Genomic DNA, 17,317 nt, shown 5'->3' with positions numbered 1-17,317 from the left:
CCATGACATTTTCTTTTTAAAAAGTCCCCAGTCTGCCACTGAAAGTAATAAGTTATATGAACTGGAATCATTTTATGTTTAACAACACTTTAATATCTTAGATCAGTTAATTTTTTTATTTTTTTTTTTATTAAAATGGAACAAATACGAAGCCAGGTTGTTTCAAATAAAAAGTAAGATCACAAAAATACTTAACTCCAAGGAAAATTAAAACGAATATCCCTAATCAAATGGCAAAATCGATAGCTCAAAGTCATCAAACGAATGGATAACAACTGTGATAATCCTGACGTTGAACAGACATTTTCTTATGTAGAAAATGGTGGATTGCGCCTGGTTTTATAGCGCTAAACCTCTCACTTGTATGACAGTCGCATCAAATTCCATTATATTGACAAGGATGCATTAACAAAACAAACAGACATAAGAAGGTATAAATGTCGAAAATAAGGACAGCAGTAAACATTGTATTATAACATTAATCTTAATCACAATAAAAACAAACAAATATATAACAAAGAAGCACAAAAAAGCGTATATCAAATTTAACAACCTCATTCATTGCTCACTTATTTTTGCATTTTATTTATGTATGTCAAATCCACCCATAAAGGATTGAAAGATTTTAAGTATTGGGACCGAATGGTTAGATTTAAATTAACTCTGATGTAGAATCGCGCGTTTGAGTATGAAGAAATACTTAGCATGAGTAAAGTTTCATCCTGTCCAGTACTACCGAAAAACATTCACATAACATTTCATTGCATATAAGAAAATAATCATCACTGGAAGTTAATCAATCAAATCTTGACCTCTATTTATTTGTGTACAAGCTTTAGTAACGACGTAACCTTAAGTTTCCAAAATATTATATAGAAACACAACATTAAAAAATAATGGTGCTTTGAAACATCAAAGATAATCTTTATGACCTAGAATGTTTTACTGCAATGAATTGTAGGATTGATTTCTTATAACTGTCAAATTCAAGGGAATATTTTTGGTCAACCTTTTTCCATATGCAACCAGATGTGACGTACCATAATTTGGTGGTATTACAACTAATGTAAAAAAAAAAAGAGAACATCGTCGTATAAATTTTTTTTCGTGTTTACTTATAATAAATTCCAATAAAAGGATATTTATAATTGTGTGCCCATAGCTGTACTTGAAAAAACCTTCAGGAACTTTAGGTCTTCAATGAACTTCAAATTTTATACCTCTTTGCCCCTTTTCACTTTATTTACTCTAGCGTCAATAGTGAGTATTTTAATCCTGTTATCAACAATAAGTTTAAGAACATGGGTGTTTCGATCTTAAAATGAAATCAATTACAATCTGTCCCTGTACATTGATAAATTCGTGACCTAACAATAAGTTTCTTATCGTGTGTCTAAATCAAGTAAGTCCTTAATGTAGTGATATACACTTATATTACTGATAGAACAATAAAGAGAAAATGTTAGGTTGTAAAATTTGGATGTACACTTTTATGGTTTTGCCAATGATTCAAAATGGAAAAACACAGTGTAATTTAAAAAACGGACAGTGCACTTATGATATGAAGATAGGACAACAAGGGCAATGTGATTCTGTAACATCCACCTCCATGCATGGGTCTGGTGGCCACATTACCGGGTCTTGTACTTGCGATGATGTTTCAAGATTATCCACTAAAATGAACACGATGAAAAACACTGATAGTAACCTAAAACAACTAATGATTGAATTGAACCAATATATAAATAATGCTACAGCTGAACTAAGTGCAACCGATTCTAAACTCCAAAATGAAAATCAAAAAGGTAGCAGGCTGAACAATACTTTAAATTCGATGGAGTCTCAACTCAATCAAACAAAAGATCAGCTTAAATCTGTTTTACAAAGTGCGACTGCAGATCTTGCAGGCCTACGACAGAAACTTGCCACTAATACTAGAGATTTAACCTTGTGTCAGACAGCACTTGGAACACCAGTTTCAACAAATGCAGGTAAGTTTTTTGGTTTCAAATTTGATATTTGGTCATTATCACGTTAATTCATATATGTCAAATTAATCATATATAAAAATTCTACATTCAATAAAGCATCCTCATCCTCAACATCATTTACCTTATTCATACTTGCATGCATTCAGCCACAATTCATCATTTAAACATTAAATCAATGAATCATGTAATCAAACCGGTATTTTGTTATTACATTTTACTATCAAAATATGATACACAATTGTAATTCTACTGACATTAGAAAGCAGTAAAAATTCAACTTCAAGCAGCAAATAATTCATCCTAGGTGGTTCCCTTAAGTTGGTTTATTTGAACATTGTTCAATTTGGGAGATAATCGATTGCAGTTGTTAAATTCAATTATCACAATACATATACTAGTATATCTATATATATATTTAATATTCTTGATTCGCCCTTAGTATCTGCTTGAATTTAAGCTTCAATAGAAAACATTCTCAAGTTGTCGAGGTTATGACTTTTTTTATTCTCATGTAGCAAATAAATACTACATGTATTAACATGTTTATATGAATTCATAACTAACCTACTTCTTTCTCCTAAATTGCCTGCTATATTGCAAACTAGAAATTCATCTGATCATGCATGTCATCTTTTTATTGTATTTGAAGCTATACACCAAGATTTTACTACGTTTTATTGTGGATTCCAGTCCACTGATCTATGCCATTTTTCACAAGACCATCACGATGATACGAACTGGGACCGGCGCCACACAGAAGAAAGTCAAACAGGACCTAAGCGGGATCATACATACGGCAATAATTATGGTAGTTATGATTTTATCAAAGATCAAGTGTATTAAAGTTCCCTTCTAAACCTTAGTAACGTAGTCGAATTAGGACCAGTTCTAAATCGTGTTGCGCTTAGTATAATTCACGGTTAATCTAAGTATGATACACGGTTACTCTAAGTACATAAAACTACTTTGACTGTCTAACTTTTCCGAAACATATGAATTCATCTCCGGTTTTTGACAGGCTTTGTATTGCTCATTTTGTCTGTTTTGTTTACTGTTGTTTTTAGTCTTATACCTTTTAACTATTGACAGTTTTTCTTGGTTTTAGATTGTACCAACATATGTTTTATATCTGTGGAACCTAAACTTTATAAAGTATTGTTTCAAAACAAACTTTCGTTAAGTGCTTTTAAGCATTTAATGGGATCTAGTGATCTGTAAATTTGCCAATTAATTATTTATTGTATTACACATAAGTAAAGCATTATTTTTTTCTATTTAAAATAATTTGTCCAATGCTTTATGTGATACTTTGTCAAAATTAAACTTTACGCCAATGTACCAGATTATTGGAGGATTGATCTGTCACTGGCATGTTTTACACTGCCACATTCTTCACATGATTGTTCCAAGCGAAGTGTATGCAAGTCAAAGTATGTCGTTATTCGCTGTCTGCCAAATGATATCAAAGAAAAATCTCTATCGCAAGGGAAGTTCTTGTATTCAGAGAATGTCGTGCAACTCTGCTTGATCTCTTTCTAAAGCAATCCAGTGCATTTTAAGAAAATAACGCATTGGATAAGATGAAACACCTTTTACCAAGAAATATGCTTGGTGCCTATCTTACATAAAAGGGGTTTGGAGATTTTTTATTTATTGACGGTTACGTGTTTTGATTTTGTTTAAGGCTCTCAAGCAACACGTGAAAATCAAATAAAAACTTTGAACTCTTTGAAAACAAATTATTTATAGGTTACTATATGGCTTTGCGGGCTACATCACCAGTAAAATCAAGTACAGGTAGAACAACATCAAGACTAATATCGCCAACCTTTAACCCGGCTACCAACTACTGTGTTCGATTCTGGTACACAATGTATGGAAAAGATGTCAAAACACTCAACGTTTATGCACAGGTATTACTATAAAAGATATGAGGATACAAATTAATATAAGCACTTGTTGCTTGTTTCTGAATCCTATTTGTTAATGTGTATATAAAATGTACTTGTATAATTCATAAATATTATAAAATATTGTTAACACCAAAATATATGCTTTAAACTAATTGATAACATAGTAAATTAGTAGATGCATTTAGCTATTATATATAGGTCCCTTTTGGTATATCAAGTAGCACTTTGCTTGTTTAGAACTTCTGAATCCTTGGCTTTCAAGTTTTACAGAGCCAGCTGGTAATAAACTTCAATGTAAGCACATTAATCTTGATAAAAGATGCGAAATGTTATTTAGCTTTAAAACTATATATATTTGGAAAAAGTAAAATCACAAAATACTGAACTCCGAGGAAAATTCAAAACGGAAAGTCCCTAATCAAATGGCAAACTCAAATGATAAAACACATCAAACGAATGGACAACAACTGTCATATTCCTGACTTGGTACAAGTATTTTCAAATGTAGAAAATGGTGGATTGAACCTGGTTCTATACCACTTAACCTCTTCACGTGTATGACAGTCGCATCAAATTCCATTATATTTACAAAGATGCGTGCACTTACACGAGATGTAAATATTTTCTAGGTACATGGAGGTTTGGGCTATCCTGTATTTACACTTACTGGTAATGTTGACAATCAGTGGCACATGGCAGAGATTTCCCTTAACAAAGAATACACAGCTGACATGTTTCAGGTTTGTTTAGGGATTTTAAGATCTATTTGTAGAAAGTAAATGATACATTAAAACAAGTTATCAATTCTTTTGAACATGATAATATCAATAAAGCATTTAAATAGAGTTCTTATATTTTACTGTTATACCACTGTCCCAGGTTAGGGGAGGGTTGGGATCCCGCTAACATGTTTAACCCCGCCACATTATTTATGTATGTGCCTGTCCCAAGTCAGGAGCCTGTAATTCAGTGGTTGTCGTTTTTTTATGTGTTACATATTTGTTTTTTTATCTTTCATTTTTTTATATAAATAAGGCCGTTAGTTTTCTCGTTTGAATTGTTTTACATTGTCTTATCGGGGCCTTTTATATCTGACTATGCGGTATGGGCTTTGTTCATTGTTGAAGGCCGTACGGTGACCTATAGTTGTTAATGTTTGTGTCATTTTGGTCTCTTGTGGACAGTTGTCTCATTGGCAATCATACCACATCTTCTTTTTTATATATTCAACGAATAAAATATGTAATGGTCAAATTTTGCAAGTTTCTATCATCCTTTGAAAAAATACATGTTAACGAATATAATGTACAGTGAATTGGTTGTACAGGCAATCGAAGAAGTGTCAGTATTTACCGTTATCATTTGATGAGCAGAAGATCTCCCTTTTTTCAGTTACACTTCAAAATATTCCCCATTTTGAGAAATGCTTACTAGTAAATATTCTTACGTGGTGTGATTTGTGATTGTTTTGTATAGTATATGGGGATGTGTTTGCTGAATATAAATGAAGCAGATGTGGTACGAAAGAACTATCCAAAAACTATCTAAAAACACATACAAACAAGAACAAATGAAGGATGTTGTGTTTGTTGTTTAAGAAACAATTCGAAAATATGATGTATGTTCCTTTCAGGTAGTATTTGAGGCAACACATGATGCATACCACATACACAGATACAGCGGTGGACAATATCATTATGAAAACCATAACCAGTATGGAAATATTGCTGTTGATGATGTATATGTTTATAATACATCATGCCAAAGTAAGAGTTGATATCTACAGTAATGCACTAATAATATCTACACTTAAAAGTTAAATCAAACGTTCTGAGCCATAATAATTTCCCAACTTTTTATTCGCCGTTTTAATTAGGTTCTTTTTTTTATTTTTAAATTTCGAAAAGAGATTCAAACTTTATCTTTCACATACTGAGTTCTTCAACTTCAAGTTACAATTGAGTTTTGAATTGGAAAAATGTTCAGATTTTTAATACACTTCTGTTATCATGAAGGGTATTTATTGTTCGTAAACTGACAAATAATTGTATATCCCATAGATGTACCTAAATATCCAGCAGGAGCATTTGTACGTACGATAGGCAGCCAAACATCATACTATACATTCCATGGTACTGCAGCAACTTGGTATGATGCTGTAGAGACATGTAAGAGAGAAAACATCCATTCCAACTTGGCTACTGTAGTAGATCCTGCTGAAAAAAATTATTTGGTTAAACTTATTCAGTCAGATGTCAGTAAGTATTATCTAAAATCTTTTTTTTTTCATACAATTATATATTTTATCGGTGTGAAATATACGCTTTTGATGCCGATTTCAAAACTTTGCATTTTCTTTTGATTGACATGTATTCGGTTCAATCGAACCAACGATTTTTAGAGTAAAGTATATAAATTAAGTCAATAGTAGTTTGATGATGTTCAATCCTCATAAATATGTTAAGAAGACTAATTAAGATAAGAAACAAAATAGACAAAAAGATAAGCATATGAAACGGACCTATTAGTTTCTTAGAATATGTAATTGCTCTTGGATATTTGAAATGCATTCAACGAAACATTGATTATTGGGGTACAGAATATCATCAATATAGCTGAAAGTGAAATCAAAGAAATTTGCAAGATTTTGTGTGATATGTGCTTAAAAATATAAATATGAGTACTAAATAAGTCGACCGGCAGGGGTGCACAATTTGAACTCATTGGAATACGGACTGCTGTAAAAATATCGATCCATGAAACTAATAAAATGCTGCCGATATAATAATCAAGGATTTCAATGAAATCGTTATTGGCGATTTGTATTTAATTAGTACGGTTCTTTACAGAGAAAGATGATTCGTGACATAAATAAAACGTTAGCAGTAACCCTCAACGTTTATCTGTTATAACCTTTACTCCCGATTGTTGCAACCTTTGCAATGATAAAGCTCTTACGAATTGAATTTTTGTAACAGAAGTTTACAGACGTTCTAATCTCACAAATAAACTAATAAAACAAATCGAGGTAACATACAAATCGTAAGGAAATCGCATGAACTCTAAAGAGAGCAAGATATTGTACGCGTCTCCTTATATGCATATATCACCCGTCATGTGAATCCTACCTCAATGTAACAATCGGGTTAAATCCTACCTCAATGTCACAATCGAGTTGAATCCTACCTCAATGTCACAATCGGGTTAAATCCTACCTCAATGTCACAATCGGGTTGAATTCTACCTCAATGTCACAATCGGGTTGAATCCTACCTCAATGTCACAATCGGGAAAGTAATACAAATAATATGCTATTAAAATATGTCTTTTTATGCAGTATAACTTTGTCAAATTCAATGAAAACAAATTATTCGTAACTAGTATTGAAATGATAACTTAAAAGACAAATTCATATCAACAATATATATATATTTGAATAACATATTAACAAAACAAGACTTTTCTGGTAGTATTTTGTTCTTTAACTGTTCTTAAATGAATCCGATTTACAAATGTGTTTTGTCTTTTTAAAGGTTTAACAGCTGCAGGACAACATGGATTTTTCATTAATGGAAACGATTATGATTCTGAAAACAGATACGAATGGACTGCTTCCGGCTACCCTGAATCTTTGAATTACACAAATTGGCACGTGGGACAACCAAACAATGTGGGAGATAACCAGGACTGTTTACTGATGCAGTATCCAGAGAGTAGTTATGAATGGGGTGACGTCTCATGTTCCGAAAAACATTCATTCATTTGCGAGACAATGTTGTAATTCTCAATAAATTTCTATTCTATAAAATGTATTGTTGTCTTGTAATGTAATTGATATAACTTCAAGAATAAGAAAGAAATGTGTCGATGAAAATATATTGTAAATAAAGGCAACAGTAGTATGCCGCTGTTCAAAACTCATAAATCGATAGAATAAAAACAAATCCGGGTTACAAACAAACTAAAACTGAGGCAAACGCATTAAATATGAGAGGAGAACAACGAAACAACATTAAAATGTAACACAAACAGAAACGAACTAAGCTTTTTGGCAAAATCCGATGAGAATAACAAATATAACATCAAAACTAAATACATGAATTTGGGATGAAATTTTAATTCCAAATTTCTAGCGTACAATGTTGTTATGTATTTAATAAGTTGTTAACGATGTCTTTGTTCTTTTTGACAGTTAAATTTGTTTCATAGGCTGATATATTCGGACGTTTAATTTTTTCAGGTTATTAGGCTTCCTCCTTTTTTAATTGGTACAGGACATTTTAAGAATAAATTGTGGGTTAAATCTGGTTTTGTGGCTAGCCAAACCTTGCGTTTTTATGGCAATGTTAAATATGACACTTAAATGACAACATTGCATGACAGGACTACAGTTCAAATAAATGCAAGAACATTCAGGACAGAGAAATACACAAATAAACAATACAAAAATACATTTCGACATGCTGATAGTTAATCCATTTTCATGCTGATAGTTAATCCATTTGTAAAACAGTTTAATCCACCATTTTCTACATTTGAAAATGCCTGTACCAAGACAGGAATATGACAGTTCTTGTTCATTCGTTTTTGATGCGTTTTGTTATTTGATTTTGCCATGTTTATCATGTCCATGATTATGGAATTTCCGCATTGATTTTCCTCTAAGTTCAGTATTTTTGTGATTTTACTTTTTATCAAAGATACCAGGCTTATATTGTAATACTCAGAAGCGCGTTTCGTCTACCTAAGACTCATCCGTGACGCTCAAATCAAAATAGTAAGAAAGCCAAACAAGCACAAAATTGAAGAGCATTGATGATCCAAAATTTCAAAACGTTGTGCCACATACGGTTAAGGCTATCTATGCCTGGTATAAGAAAATCCTTAGTATTTAGAATAATTCATACTATTGCAAACAATAAATTTATAAAAATTACCATAAAATTGATTTTCATGTTAACATCAAAGTGCTGACAATCCACAAAATAAAACTTAACACGTAAAACAACCTAGGACAGCACATAAAAACAGCATAACAGAACCACGCATTGTCCGTCGCACGACTGGATCGACGCAGATACAGACACTTTATAGTCCTAGTTCTGAACGAATGGACTTCAACTTCATCATAAACTACCTCGACCAAAAACTTTAACCTGAAGCGGGACAGACGGACGAACGAACGAACGGACGCACAGACCAGAAAACATAATGCCCCTCTACTATCGTAGGTGGGGCATAAAAACTATATGTCAAAGATAGACCACATATCCTTTAATTAGAAGGTTGGTTTAACATGAGCAACACGACGAGTGCCACATGTGGAGCAGGGTCTACATGCTTACCATTTTGGAGCACCTGGGATCATCCGCAGTTTTTGGTGGCGTTCATGTTGCTTAGTCTTTAGTTTTCTGTGTTATTTCTTGTGTCCTATTATTTGTCTGTATATCTTTTCTTTTGTAGTCATGATATTGTCAGTTTTATTTTCGATCTATGAGTTTGACCGCCCTTCTTTTTAAATGTACCTTGTCTAACCCCTATACATCAGATTATTCATTAGTGATTGATAGGTCCTAAAACTTTACCAAAGAAAATAACACGAAATACAAGATATATCATGACAACAGATGAACAAAACTGTTTATGACATAAAGTATACAATACTGAAAACTAACTCAAACCAACACGGACACCTTTAAAACAAAACTAGGGATGAAGTCTGGTCTTCCGAAAAGGGCAGACTATTTACCAAAAGCTGTTTTACCATCAGCTATACTTATTTCAGCGATTATATTTTGCATGTGCTATAAACAAAAAGAATGGAACTACATGTATATTAATATAAAAAAAAACTCTTAAAAAGTCAATATGCAAAACTAATGCATCATATGCATTACTCTGCAACAGAATAGTACAATTGATAGGTAATAAAGATGAAATAGACTGAAGCATTGAAAACAAAGCACTGCAGTCGAATTTCACGATGCTTTGAAAACAGATTAACCAAAAATATCGATTAAAGTAGATCGTACTTCAACGATGACCTATATTAACAGGTAACGTATAAGTATGTCCTTCGTGGGAACTGATATTGATAAGAATATTAGTGATCCATTGTCAATGATAAGAAAATAGAGTGTAAGTATAAACATACAATGACAATCAGTCAGGGATTTATTATAATTATTCTCTTGCAATTTGGAGGAGAGCCTGTGGCGTCTGCATCATGTGATTTTACTGGACAGTGCATTTATAATTTGAAAGTCCATCATTGTAACCAAACAACAAACACCAAACGGGAAAGCGATCCGAGTGGTAACTGTGGGTGTGGAGATCTTGAAATCGTACAAGGAGAGACCTACAACTTACAAAGTTCCTTGAGTACCCTGGAAATTCAGTTCAGTGCACTTGTACAGAGGTATCAAGCAACTAAAGCAAGTATTTTACAGAAACAACAACTACTTGAGAACGCTATTTCTGAAAATAAAGCATTAGAATCACAAATCCGAAATGTCGATTATCTTCTGAATAAAACGACTGAAAGTGTGACCAGACAAACAAATAACTGGAGCAATGAGAAAATCAGGCTTCAGACACAGACTTCTAAGTCTATCAAAGATTTACAGACATGTAAAGCGGTATTGACTGCAGCCAAAACTGACAATGGCCAAAGTATAACAGGTAAGGAAACGATCGTTAATCTATTTCGAGGCATGCATTTTTCAATAACCTTTAATTGAATTTCAAACTTTCTTGAAAAAATATATTTTCTTTTTGGAGGGAAATGCAAAAATTAGTTTGTTTCCATTAAAACCTAACACAAACAAACAACAATAGATTAAAAGCAATATTTTTCTTGTTTCTTAATTAACAAATATTGTTTTATTTTATTTGTGTAAGTCGAAAAAGGATGTTTTTCCAATAAAAAAAAACATGCTCACATCACCGCTGCATACGCACATCACAGATATTTTTCAGTGCCTAAGGTGGGTTTTGGTTTGTGTTTTGTATTTTTTTTTAAAAACAACACTTCAAATTTTATTCGTTTACCTCAAAATGTGCTTTCCATTTCGTTATTGTTGCCTTAACAACGTACACACGCTTTGGATAATTTATTTTATTAGAAAGTGTTTATGTTATACAGATGAGCAGCCAAGTAGCCAGCATTTCTGTGTTGACATAAATATCAATTATATGGTCATTCATATAAATTTCATGTTACAAATCTTTGAATCTTTTGAAAAACTACGGATTTTCATATCCCAGCAATAGAATACCTTAGACGTATTTGGCACACCTATTTGGAATTTTTGGTCATTAATGCTCTTCAACTTTATACTTGTTTGGCTTTATAACTTTTTTTTATCTGAGCGACCCATTGAGTCTTATGACGTATTGAATTATATTAATATCATTAAATTTGCAGATACGTCAAGCAACAAACCTGTTTCCAAGACATTCTGTGGATTTGAGGACAGTAAAAGGTGTGGATATGTAGCAGAGTCAGGATCACACTGGACATGGCAATCTTCTATGTATTCCTCAACAACAGGACCAAAGCAAGACCACACATATGGCACTCCAAACGGTAAATTTTATAAATATCGGTATTACTGTGCGAAAAAATACATGAAACTTGATTTTCATTCGCACCATAGTACTTTGTTATACTGTTTTGTCTATCTCCGTCTGTATATTTTTTTTCTTTTTTTTTTTTGTCAACCGTCCGTTACTTTATTTTTTTTTTCATAACATTCAACATTAAACGTTTCTTTAATATGTGCATTATCTTGTGCATGATGTCAAGTTTATGATATGTTTGAGCTTTACCGTGTGCTTATCTACTTTCTGTCGCCTTCTTCTACATTGTTTGTTTTATGTATATTCTTTCTTTTAATAGTAAGATCTCGTCTAATGTATGTTGTAACTATCGCGATTTCTACTAAAAGGTTCATGTTATTTAAATTGACATTGTGTATGTGTATACATTGGAATTTTAATAGAAATTATAACCTGGTGCACATGTGCAATAAGATATAAGTCCCATTCATATAAACATTATTCATTGACAAAAAAAATGCCGTCGATCTTAGTTGAATAGTTAAAACAATCAAGAAACAAGGCAATTATTATACATACAAACGAATCGGATAAATGGATTCTTTTTTCATCAAATGACTAATTCTAATTCTTGTTTTCTGTAGGTCATTATATGATGAATTCTCAAGGTTCTGCGACTTCCTCTAAAACAGCACATTCCTCTATTCTTTGTTTTCTGTAGGTCATTACATGATGCTGAATTCCCAAGGTGCTGCATCATCCTCTAAGACAACTCATACCTCTAGAATAGATTCTCCTCAGTTTACAACCTCCTCTGCGGGATACTGTATCAAATTCTGGTACAATCTGCATGGACAAGATATAAAATTTCTCAAAGTATACGCAAAGGTAAATATAGATTAAAATTAAAACAAAAAGGAGAATCTTACTGTACTCTTAATTCCCAATGGTGTTTTGGATATGCCCTACCACATTTTGAGAAGCACTTATAGAAAACATGTTAATTTAAGTTTATGTTTACCTCATCAATATTAAACTGGAAATGTATAGTCGCACCAGTTTTCGATAACTAAAAGATGGATCGAATTTACCGGCGATATTGGACTGAAAATATGTTATCTGTAAAACATAACATATTGACAACGAGACATTTTTGTAAAATTGTAAATGCACTTCATTCGGAAACTGTATACAGTTATAGTAAATTAAATTGTTTTATCCTACATTAGTAATGCTTCAATAACTAACTGAAATATTGCACTTTCTTTTACCAGTTACTAGAATTCTAAAGTTATTATTAAAAAAATAATATGGTTTTGACCATTACAGTGAACTTTATTGTTATATCATGGAAATATTTGTTTGAAAAGCATGACAACATGATGACATATTAACACTTTTCCACGTTCATGTAAGACAAACTGATTACACAAAAATATGCAAATTTTGTATTTGTACCACTACAATGGAAGAAATAAAAAATAGACTAATTGTCGAAAATTTAAAAATTCAATACAAAAAAAAATAACAAAAAGTTGATGGTAATGAGTGATTCAATTGAACGTTAAACGGGAAAAAAGACTATAACAATAATAAAACAATTTAAACAAGTTGCAGTTACACTCACGAAGTGGGTTTTTGCATGACAAAAAAATGTATTAAATAATGAATAAATTTGAGTAAGTTGAACTTGGAGTGTTGAGATACAATAATGTGAAACCTCTGTATTAATTAGGTTAATGGTGGACTAGGATATCCTGTGTTTACCAAGACAGGTAATGTAGATTCGGATTGGCACCAAGCGCAGATATCATTGGATAATGAGTATACGTCACATCCGTTTCAGGTAACTTCAGTTATTCAGTATAACACATCAATATGATTTATTTGAATTCAATTTTATACCATATGCTTAAAAAGTTAAAAAAAAAAATCGCAATGTATGTACTGTTTTAGAGGGAAGTCTTGTTACCTCGGTTTTTTAGAAAACTATTAAACAACTTCCTTTCAAATTTAAAATATATTTAGAACTTAAGGTGGTACCTAACACTACAGGGAGATAACTCTGTAAAATCAGCAGAACGTTTTAATGACATTGTGTTCTTAAGGGAATATTAAGCTTCTCAATGATCAAAATTGTAGTTTGTCAAACTGCTATATAACCAGTGTAATTTTTCTGATTAAACGGTTGGTTCAAAGTTTTTGATTTTTTTATATTTTTGTTAAAGGGTCAAAGTAAATACTTTGACAAAATTTAATGAAAATTAAACGAGCCAAATTAATTTTAGTTAAAGTGTTGGGTACCACCTTAAACTCAAAGTAATGAAATGTGTATTCTAGATAGTTTTTGAGTCAGCAACCAATGCCTATTACACTAACCATTATAGCAGTGGGAGTTATCACCACATCTACTCCTTAGACAAATCTAACACTGCTATAGATGATGTTACAGTGTTTAACACGTCATGTAGTCGTAAGTATTAAAATTATATGTTACACTCCCCCATCACTTCAAAGGTATTCTAACCGTTTGGCATTAACGTGAAAATTTCTGACAAACAAAACAGTGAAACATCAAGCAGAGAGGCCAACAAAATATATTGAATCAAAAGAAAATTTCATAAATCACATTTCAAACAATTTGAGTATATATCTGTCCCTCAATATATAATCATTCACTAAGTATTCTAACAAAGTAATGAAGACTATACCGGTCATCTAGATTTTCCAGCAAATAACAACCCAAAGTTAACACTTTTTGATTGATTGATTGATTGATTGATTGATTGATTGATCTGATTGATTGATTGATTAATTAATTGATCTCTGATTGAATGATAGATTGAATGATTGATTGATCTTTGATTGATAAATATATCATGCATTGCTTATTGTTCAAACTTATGTTTTCAAACTTATTTAAATATCTTTTATAAGTTTATCAGTTAGTGTTGATATAATTGTAGACTTATCTCAGTCATCTCATGGTTCCCATGTACGTCAGAATGGTTCAGATACATCGTATTACTCCTTTCATGCCAAACCATTGAGCTGGAACGAAGCTAAGACGGCATGTCGTCGAGAAGACAGCCAATCTAGTTTGGTGTCTATCAACAGCCAAGGAGAGCAGGACTATCTTGTAAGAACTATAAAAAACGATGAAGGTAAGTGATTTTTAACATATTGAAATTGGTACAATAATGCAGAAGTGTATACTATTCAAATCAACATTATTTATTTTATTCAATCACAGCGAAAATCATTACATTTGAAACAGTATGGTTGTCTCTCAACAGCTTTCTCAATATACATACAGATAGATTTTTGTTCTTTTTTAGACATATTTATATCATTGATTTTATATTTAGATCTAATTGTGTTATATTGAGGACATTCAATCAAGAAATGTATCTCATTTTCATTTATTCCGGTGCAAAATGTACAAAATTTCTCATTAGAGTATTATTGGTCTACCTAGTATTAGTGTTTTTGTAAGAACTTTTTTAAGAACTCGCATCCTAACCTTTATCATGTGTATGTTTTCAGATTTGGCAAATATTGCAAGCTTAGGATTTTACACAGGCGGAAATGATGAAAAAACTGAACATAATTTCGTGTGGACAGACAATGGAGCCCCAGTCACCTTCACCAATTGGCATCCGGGTCAACCAAACAATGTCGGTGGCGATCAGGACTGTTTATTACTACAGTACCCAGACACAAACTTTGAATGGGGAGATGTTGGATGCTCTGAAAAACATCCATATATTTGTGAATACCACAACTAATTAAACAGTTGGAATTCACATTAAACTATTTTCACATCTATGAAGTCTTTTTTTCTTATATGTTATGCCTTTGAAAATATGTGAGAACAATGAGAAATAAAAATAAAATTAAAGAGATCTCACGATATGTCGCTACATAAATGTGAGTAACAGAAGCATAGGTGTAGGCTATATAGAAAACCATGCTGGTTAACACAATTTTACAGATACAACTGGAGCATGTATTCCATAACTTGTTTAAAAAAGTATGTAAAGGACACACAAAAATCAATCTAATTAAAATATTAATCTCTGGTTACGTTATACTACCTATATTTTAATTAGATTGCACAAAATGAAACATCATCAATTATAATAAATAATTGACAAAACTTTCAGATTCCAGTTGTCACCTTGTCGAATGCTGTTTCATAAATTAAACAGCAATGAAAGGTATAACCAAAATATGTACGATCGATAAGAAAGACAATCCCACAGTACATGCAGTATGAGCGATTTTCCTACCTCAAAGAAGGTGTCTAAAGTTGGTTGACCTCTTTCACGAACAGTTTTCTAAATGTCATCGAAGCTCGATAACAAACGACATGGTGTGGTTTTATATATATATAATACAAACAGTCTTAAGATAAGAACAGTACTAGTATATCAAATTATCAATCTGTATTTTTTGCAAGATGTCAATGATTCTTAAAACATGTACGATGCCTAGTCTCTTAAGAGTTGAATTACATATGAAAGAATGAAAAAACATGTTTTGTAAGTAGGATATACCCGTTCAAGGGTTCTTAAAAATGCTTGTGACATATTTTTCTTTAAAGAAATATCCTTTTCCAAAATATTTTTAAAAAAATGGTGAAAAATGTTTGAAACCCAGAGTGCAAGTTTGTGAATTAACTGCTGCTGTTAACAGAACAACGTTTTGAGTGAAACTTGTAGAAAGTATATGCATTTATCATATTTATGAAGCTCCGCCCTCTAAATCCTCCTCGGATCTTTACTAGATTTCGTGTATCGTTTTGGGAGAGATTCTAAGAGGACTAAAGACAGCTGGAAGGTCAAATCAATGACAAAGTTGAAGAGCATTGACAAGAAAATATAAATGGGGGAATTGTTCTTAAATAATACATTTATTATCACCGGTGCTGGTGGACTGTTAATCTTTGGGTGAATCCTTATCGGATCAATTTTCACTTCTCGTTACTAATATGATCAATAACATACATCTGCATCTTTTATTGTTGATAATATTAAAATCTTATTTTTTTAGGAACTAACAACCCAACTTCCACAGGCAAAGTTGACTTAAGGCAGATAATATGGATATTCTTTTTGCGTACTTTTTGTTCGTAAAGTTTCGATATATAGTATTAAGGAATTTATATATCACTAGATTACAAATTTAGAGTTTCAGTGTCCCTAATGAAAGGCAACTTTCCGAAATCGGCTTCAGATGCACCAAATTAATAAGCCGGTACAGCTGTGAATTTTCATTTTCTAACACTGGTTGGGTTGTTAAAACCCAAAATTCTCTTCAAATTTAAAGTTGCCAGGTGTTCGATATTTATGTATAATCTTCAATTATACACGACAGCAAGTGCAATTGATGCCTGAAAAAGTATAACAAACCTACCGAACTCGAAAGCAAATTCAAAATTGGTTAGTCCATAAAAACTGACCAATCAAATACTCTGTCATATTTCTGACTTGGTACAGGATTTTTTTTATTGCGCGAGTGTTTTACTATTTTCTGTCCCGTTAATGTATGCAAATCTAGTCCAAGTAATACTTTGTTCTCCGTGCTTTCCTTGTGGTTACTACTGATTGACTATATATAAGGCAAATATAATTCAATTTAGGCGATTTTCTTGACATGTATCTTCATCGAAGCGACAAAATTCCATATCCCACATGATACCAATCCTAATCCCTGTCTATATATGACATTGGGCACGGTGATTGTGGTTATATATATATCCTCGAGTATCTCTGTATCATGTATATGTTTAAAATGTGTCGGTTTTAGAGTTCCTGGTGAATGTTATTACGAAAGGCGCTCCGATCAGAC

General features: G+C 32.1%; 2 protein-coding genes across 2 annotated transcripts; both read left to right on the top strand.

The window, feature by feature from the left end:
• The first annotated feature begins 1,400 nt into the window (after positions 1-1,400).
• Positions 1,401-7,712, top strand: LOC143041989 (uncharacterized). Its single transcript, XM_076214183.1, has 7 exons — positions 1,401-1,991; positions 2,641-2,799; positions 3,741-3,904; positions 4,534-4,644; positions 5,538-5,670; positions 5,965-6,162; positions 7,438-7,712. Exons 1-7 carry the CDS (start codon positions 1,460-1,462, stop codon positions 7,683-7,685), a joined length of 1,545 nt encoding a protein of 514 aa, XP_076070298.1. The 5' UTR covers positions 1,401-1,459; the 3' UTR covers positions 7,686-7,712.
• A 2,299-nt stretch (positions 7,713-10,011) lies between these two features.
• On the top strand, positions 10,012-15,292 carry LOC143041988 (uncharacterized). Its single transcript, XM_076214182.1, has 7 exons — positions 10,012-10,585; positions 11,331-11,492; positions 12,186-12,352; positions 13,200-13,310; positions 13,805-13,937; positions 14,431-14,628; positions 15,011-15,292. The coding sequence occupies exons 1-7, from the start codon at positions 10,060-10,062 to the stop codon at positions 15,250-15,252; spliced, it is 1,539 nt and encodes a 512-aa protein (XP_076070297.1). The 5' UTR covers positions 10,012-10,059; the 3' UTR covers positions 15,253-15,292.
• Positions 15,293-17,317: the final 2,025 nt, after the last annotated feature.

The sequence above is a fragment of the Mytilus galloprovincialis genome, chromosome 8 (assembly GCF_965363235.1).
Source record: "Mytilus galloprovincialis chromosome 8, xbMytGall1.hap1.1, whole genome shotgun sequence".
Classification (NCBI taxonomy): Eukaryota; Metazoa; Mollusca; class Bivalvia; order Mytilida; family Mytilidae; genus Mytilus; species Mytilus galloprovincialis.
Note: the sequence above shows the minus strand (reverse complement) of the source record. Positions and strands in the feature narration are given on the sequence as shown.

Bases quoted from the DNA above. Each gene is read 5' to 3' on its own strand.
- LOC143041989 (XM_076214183.1), top strand. From the start codon at position 1,460: ATGTTAGGTTGTAAAATTTGGATGTACACTTTTATGGTTTTGCCAATG. The intron at 1,992-2,640 runs GTAAGTTTTTTG...TTGTATTTGAAG, and splicing joins ACCAGTTTCAACAAATGCAG to CTATACACCAAGATTTTACT. The intron at 6,163-7,437 runs GTAAGTATTATC...GTCTTTTTAAAG, and splicing joins ACTTATTCAGTCAGATGTCA to GTTTAACAGCTGCAGGACAA.
- LOC143041988 (XM_076214182.1), top strand. From the start codon at position 10,060: ATGACAATCAGTCAGGGATTTATTATAATTATTCTCTTGCAATTTGGA. The intron at 13,311-13,804 runs GTAACTTCAGTT...TGTGTATTCTAG, and splicing joins ATACGTCACATCCGTTTCAG to ATAGTTTTTGAGTCAGCAAC. The intron at 13,938-14,430 runs GTAAGTATTAAA...ATATAATTGTAG, and splicing joins GTTTAACACGTCATGTAGTC to ACTTATCTCAGTCATCTCAT.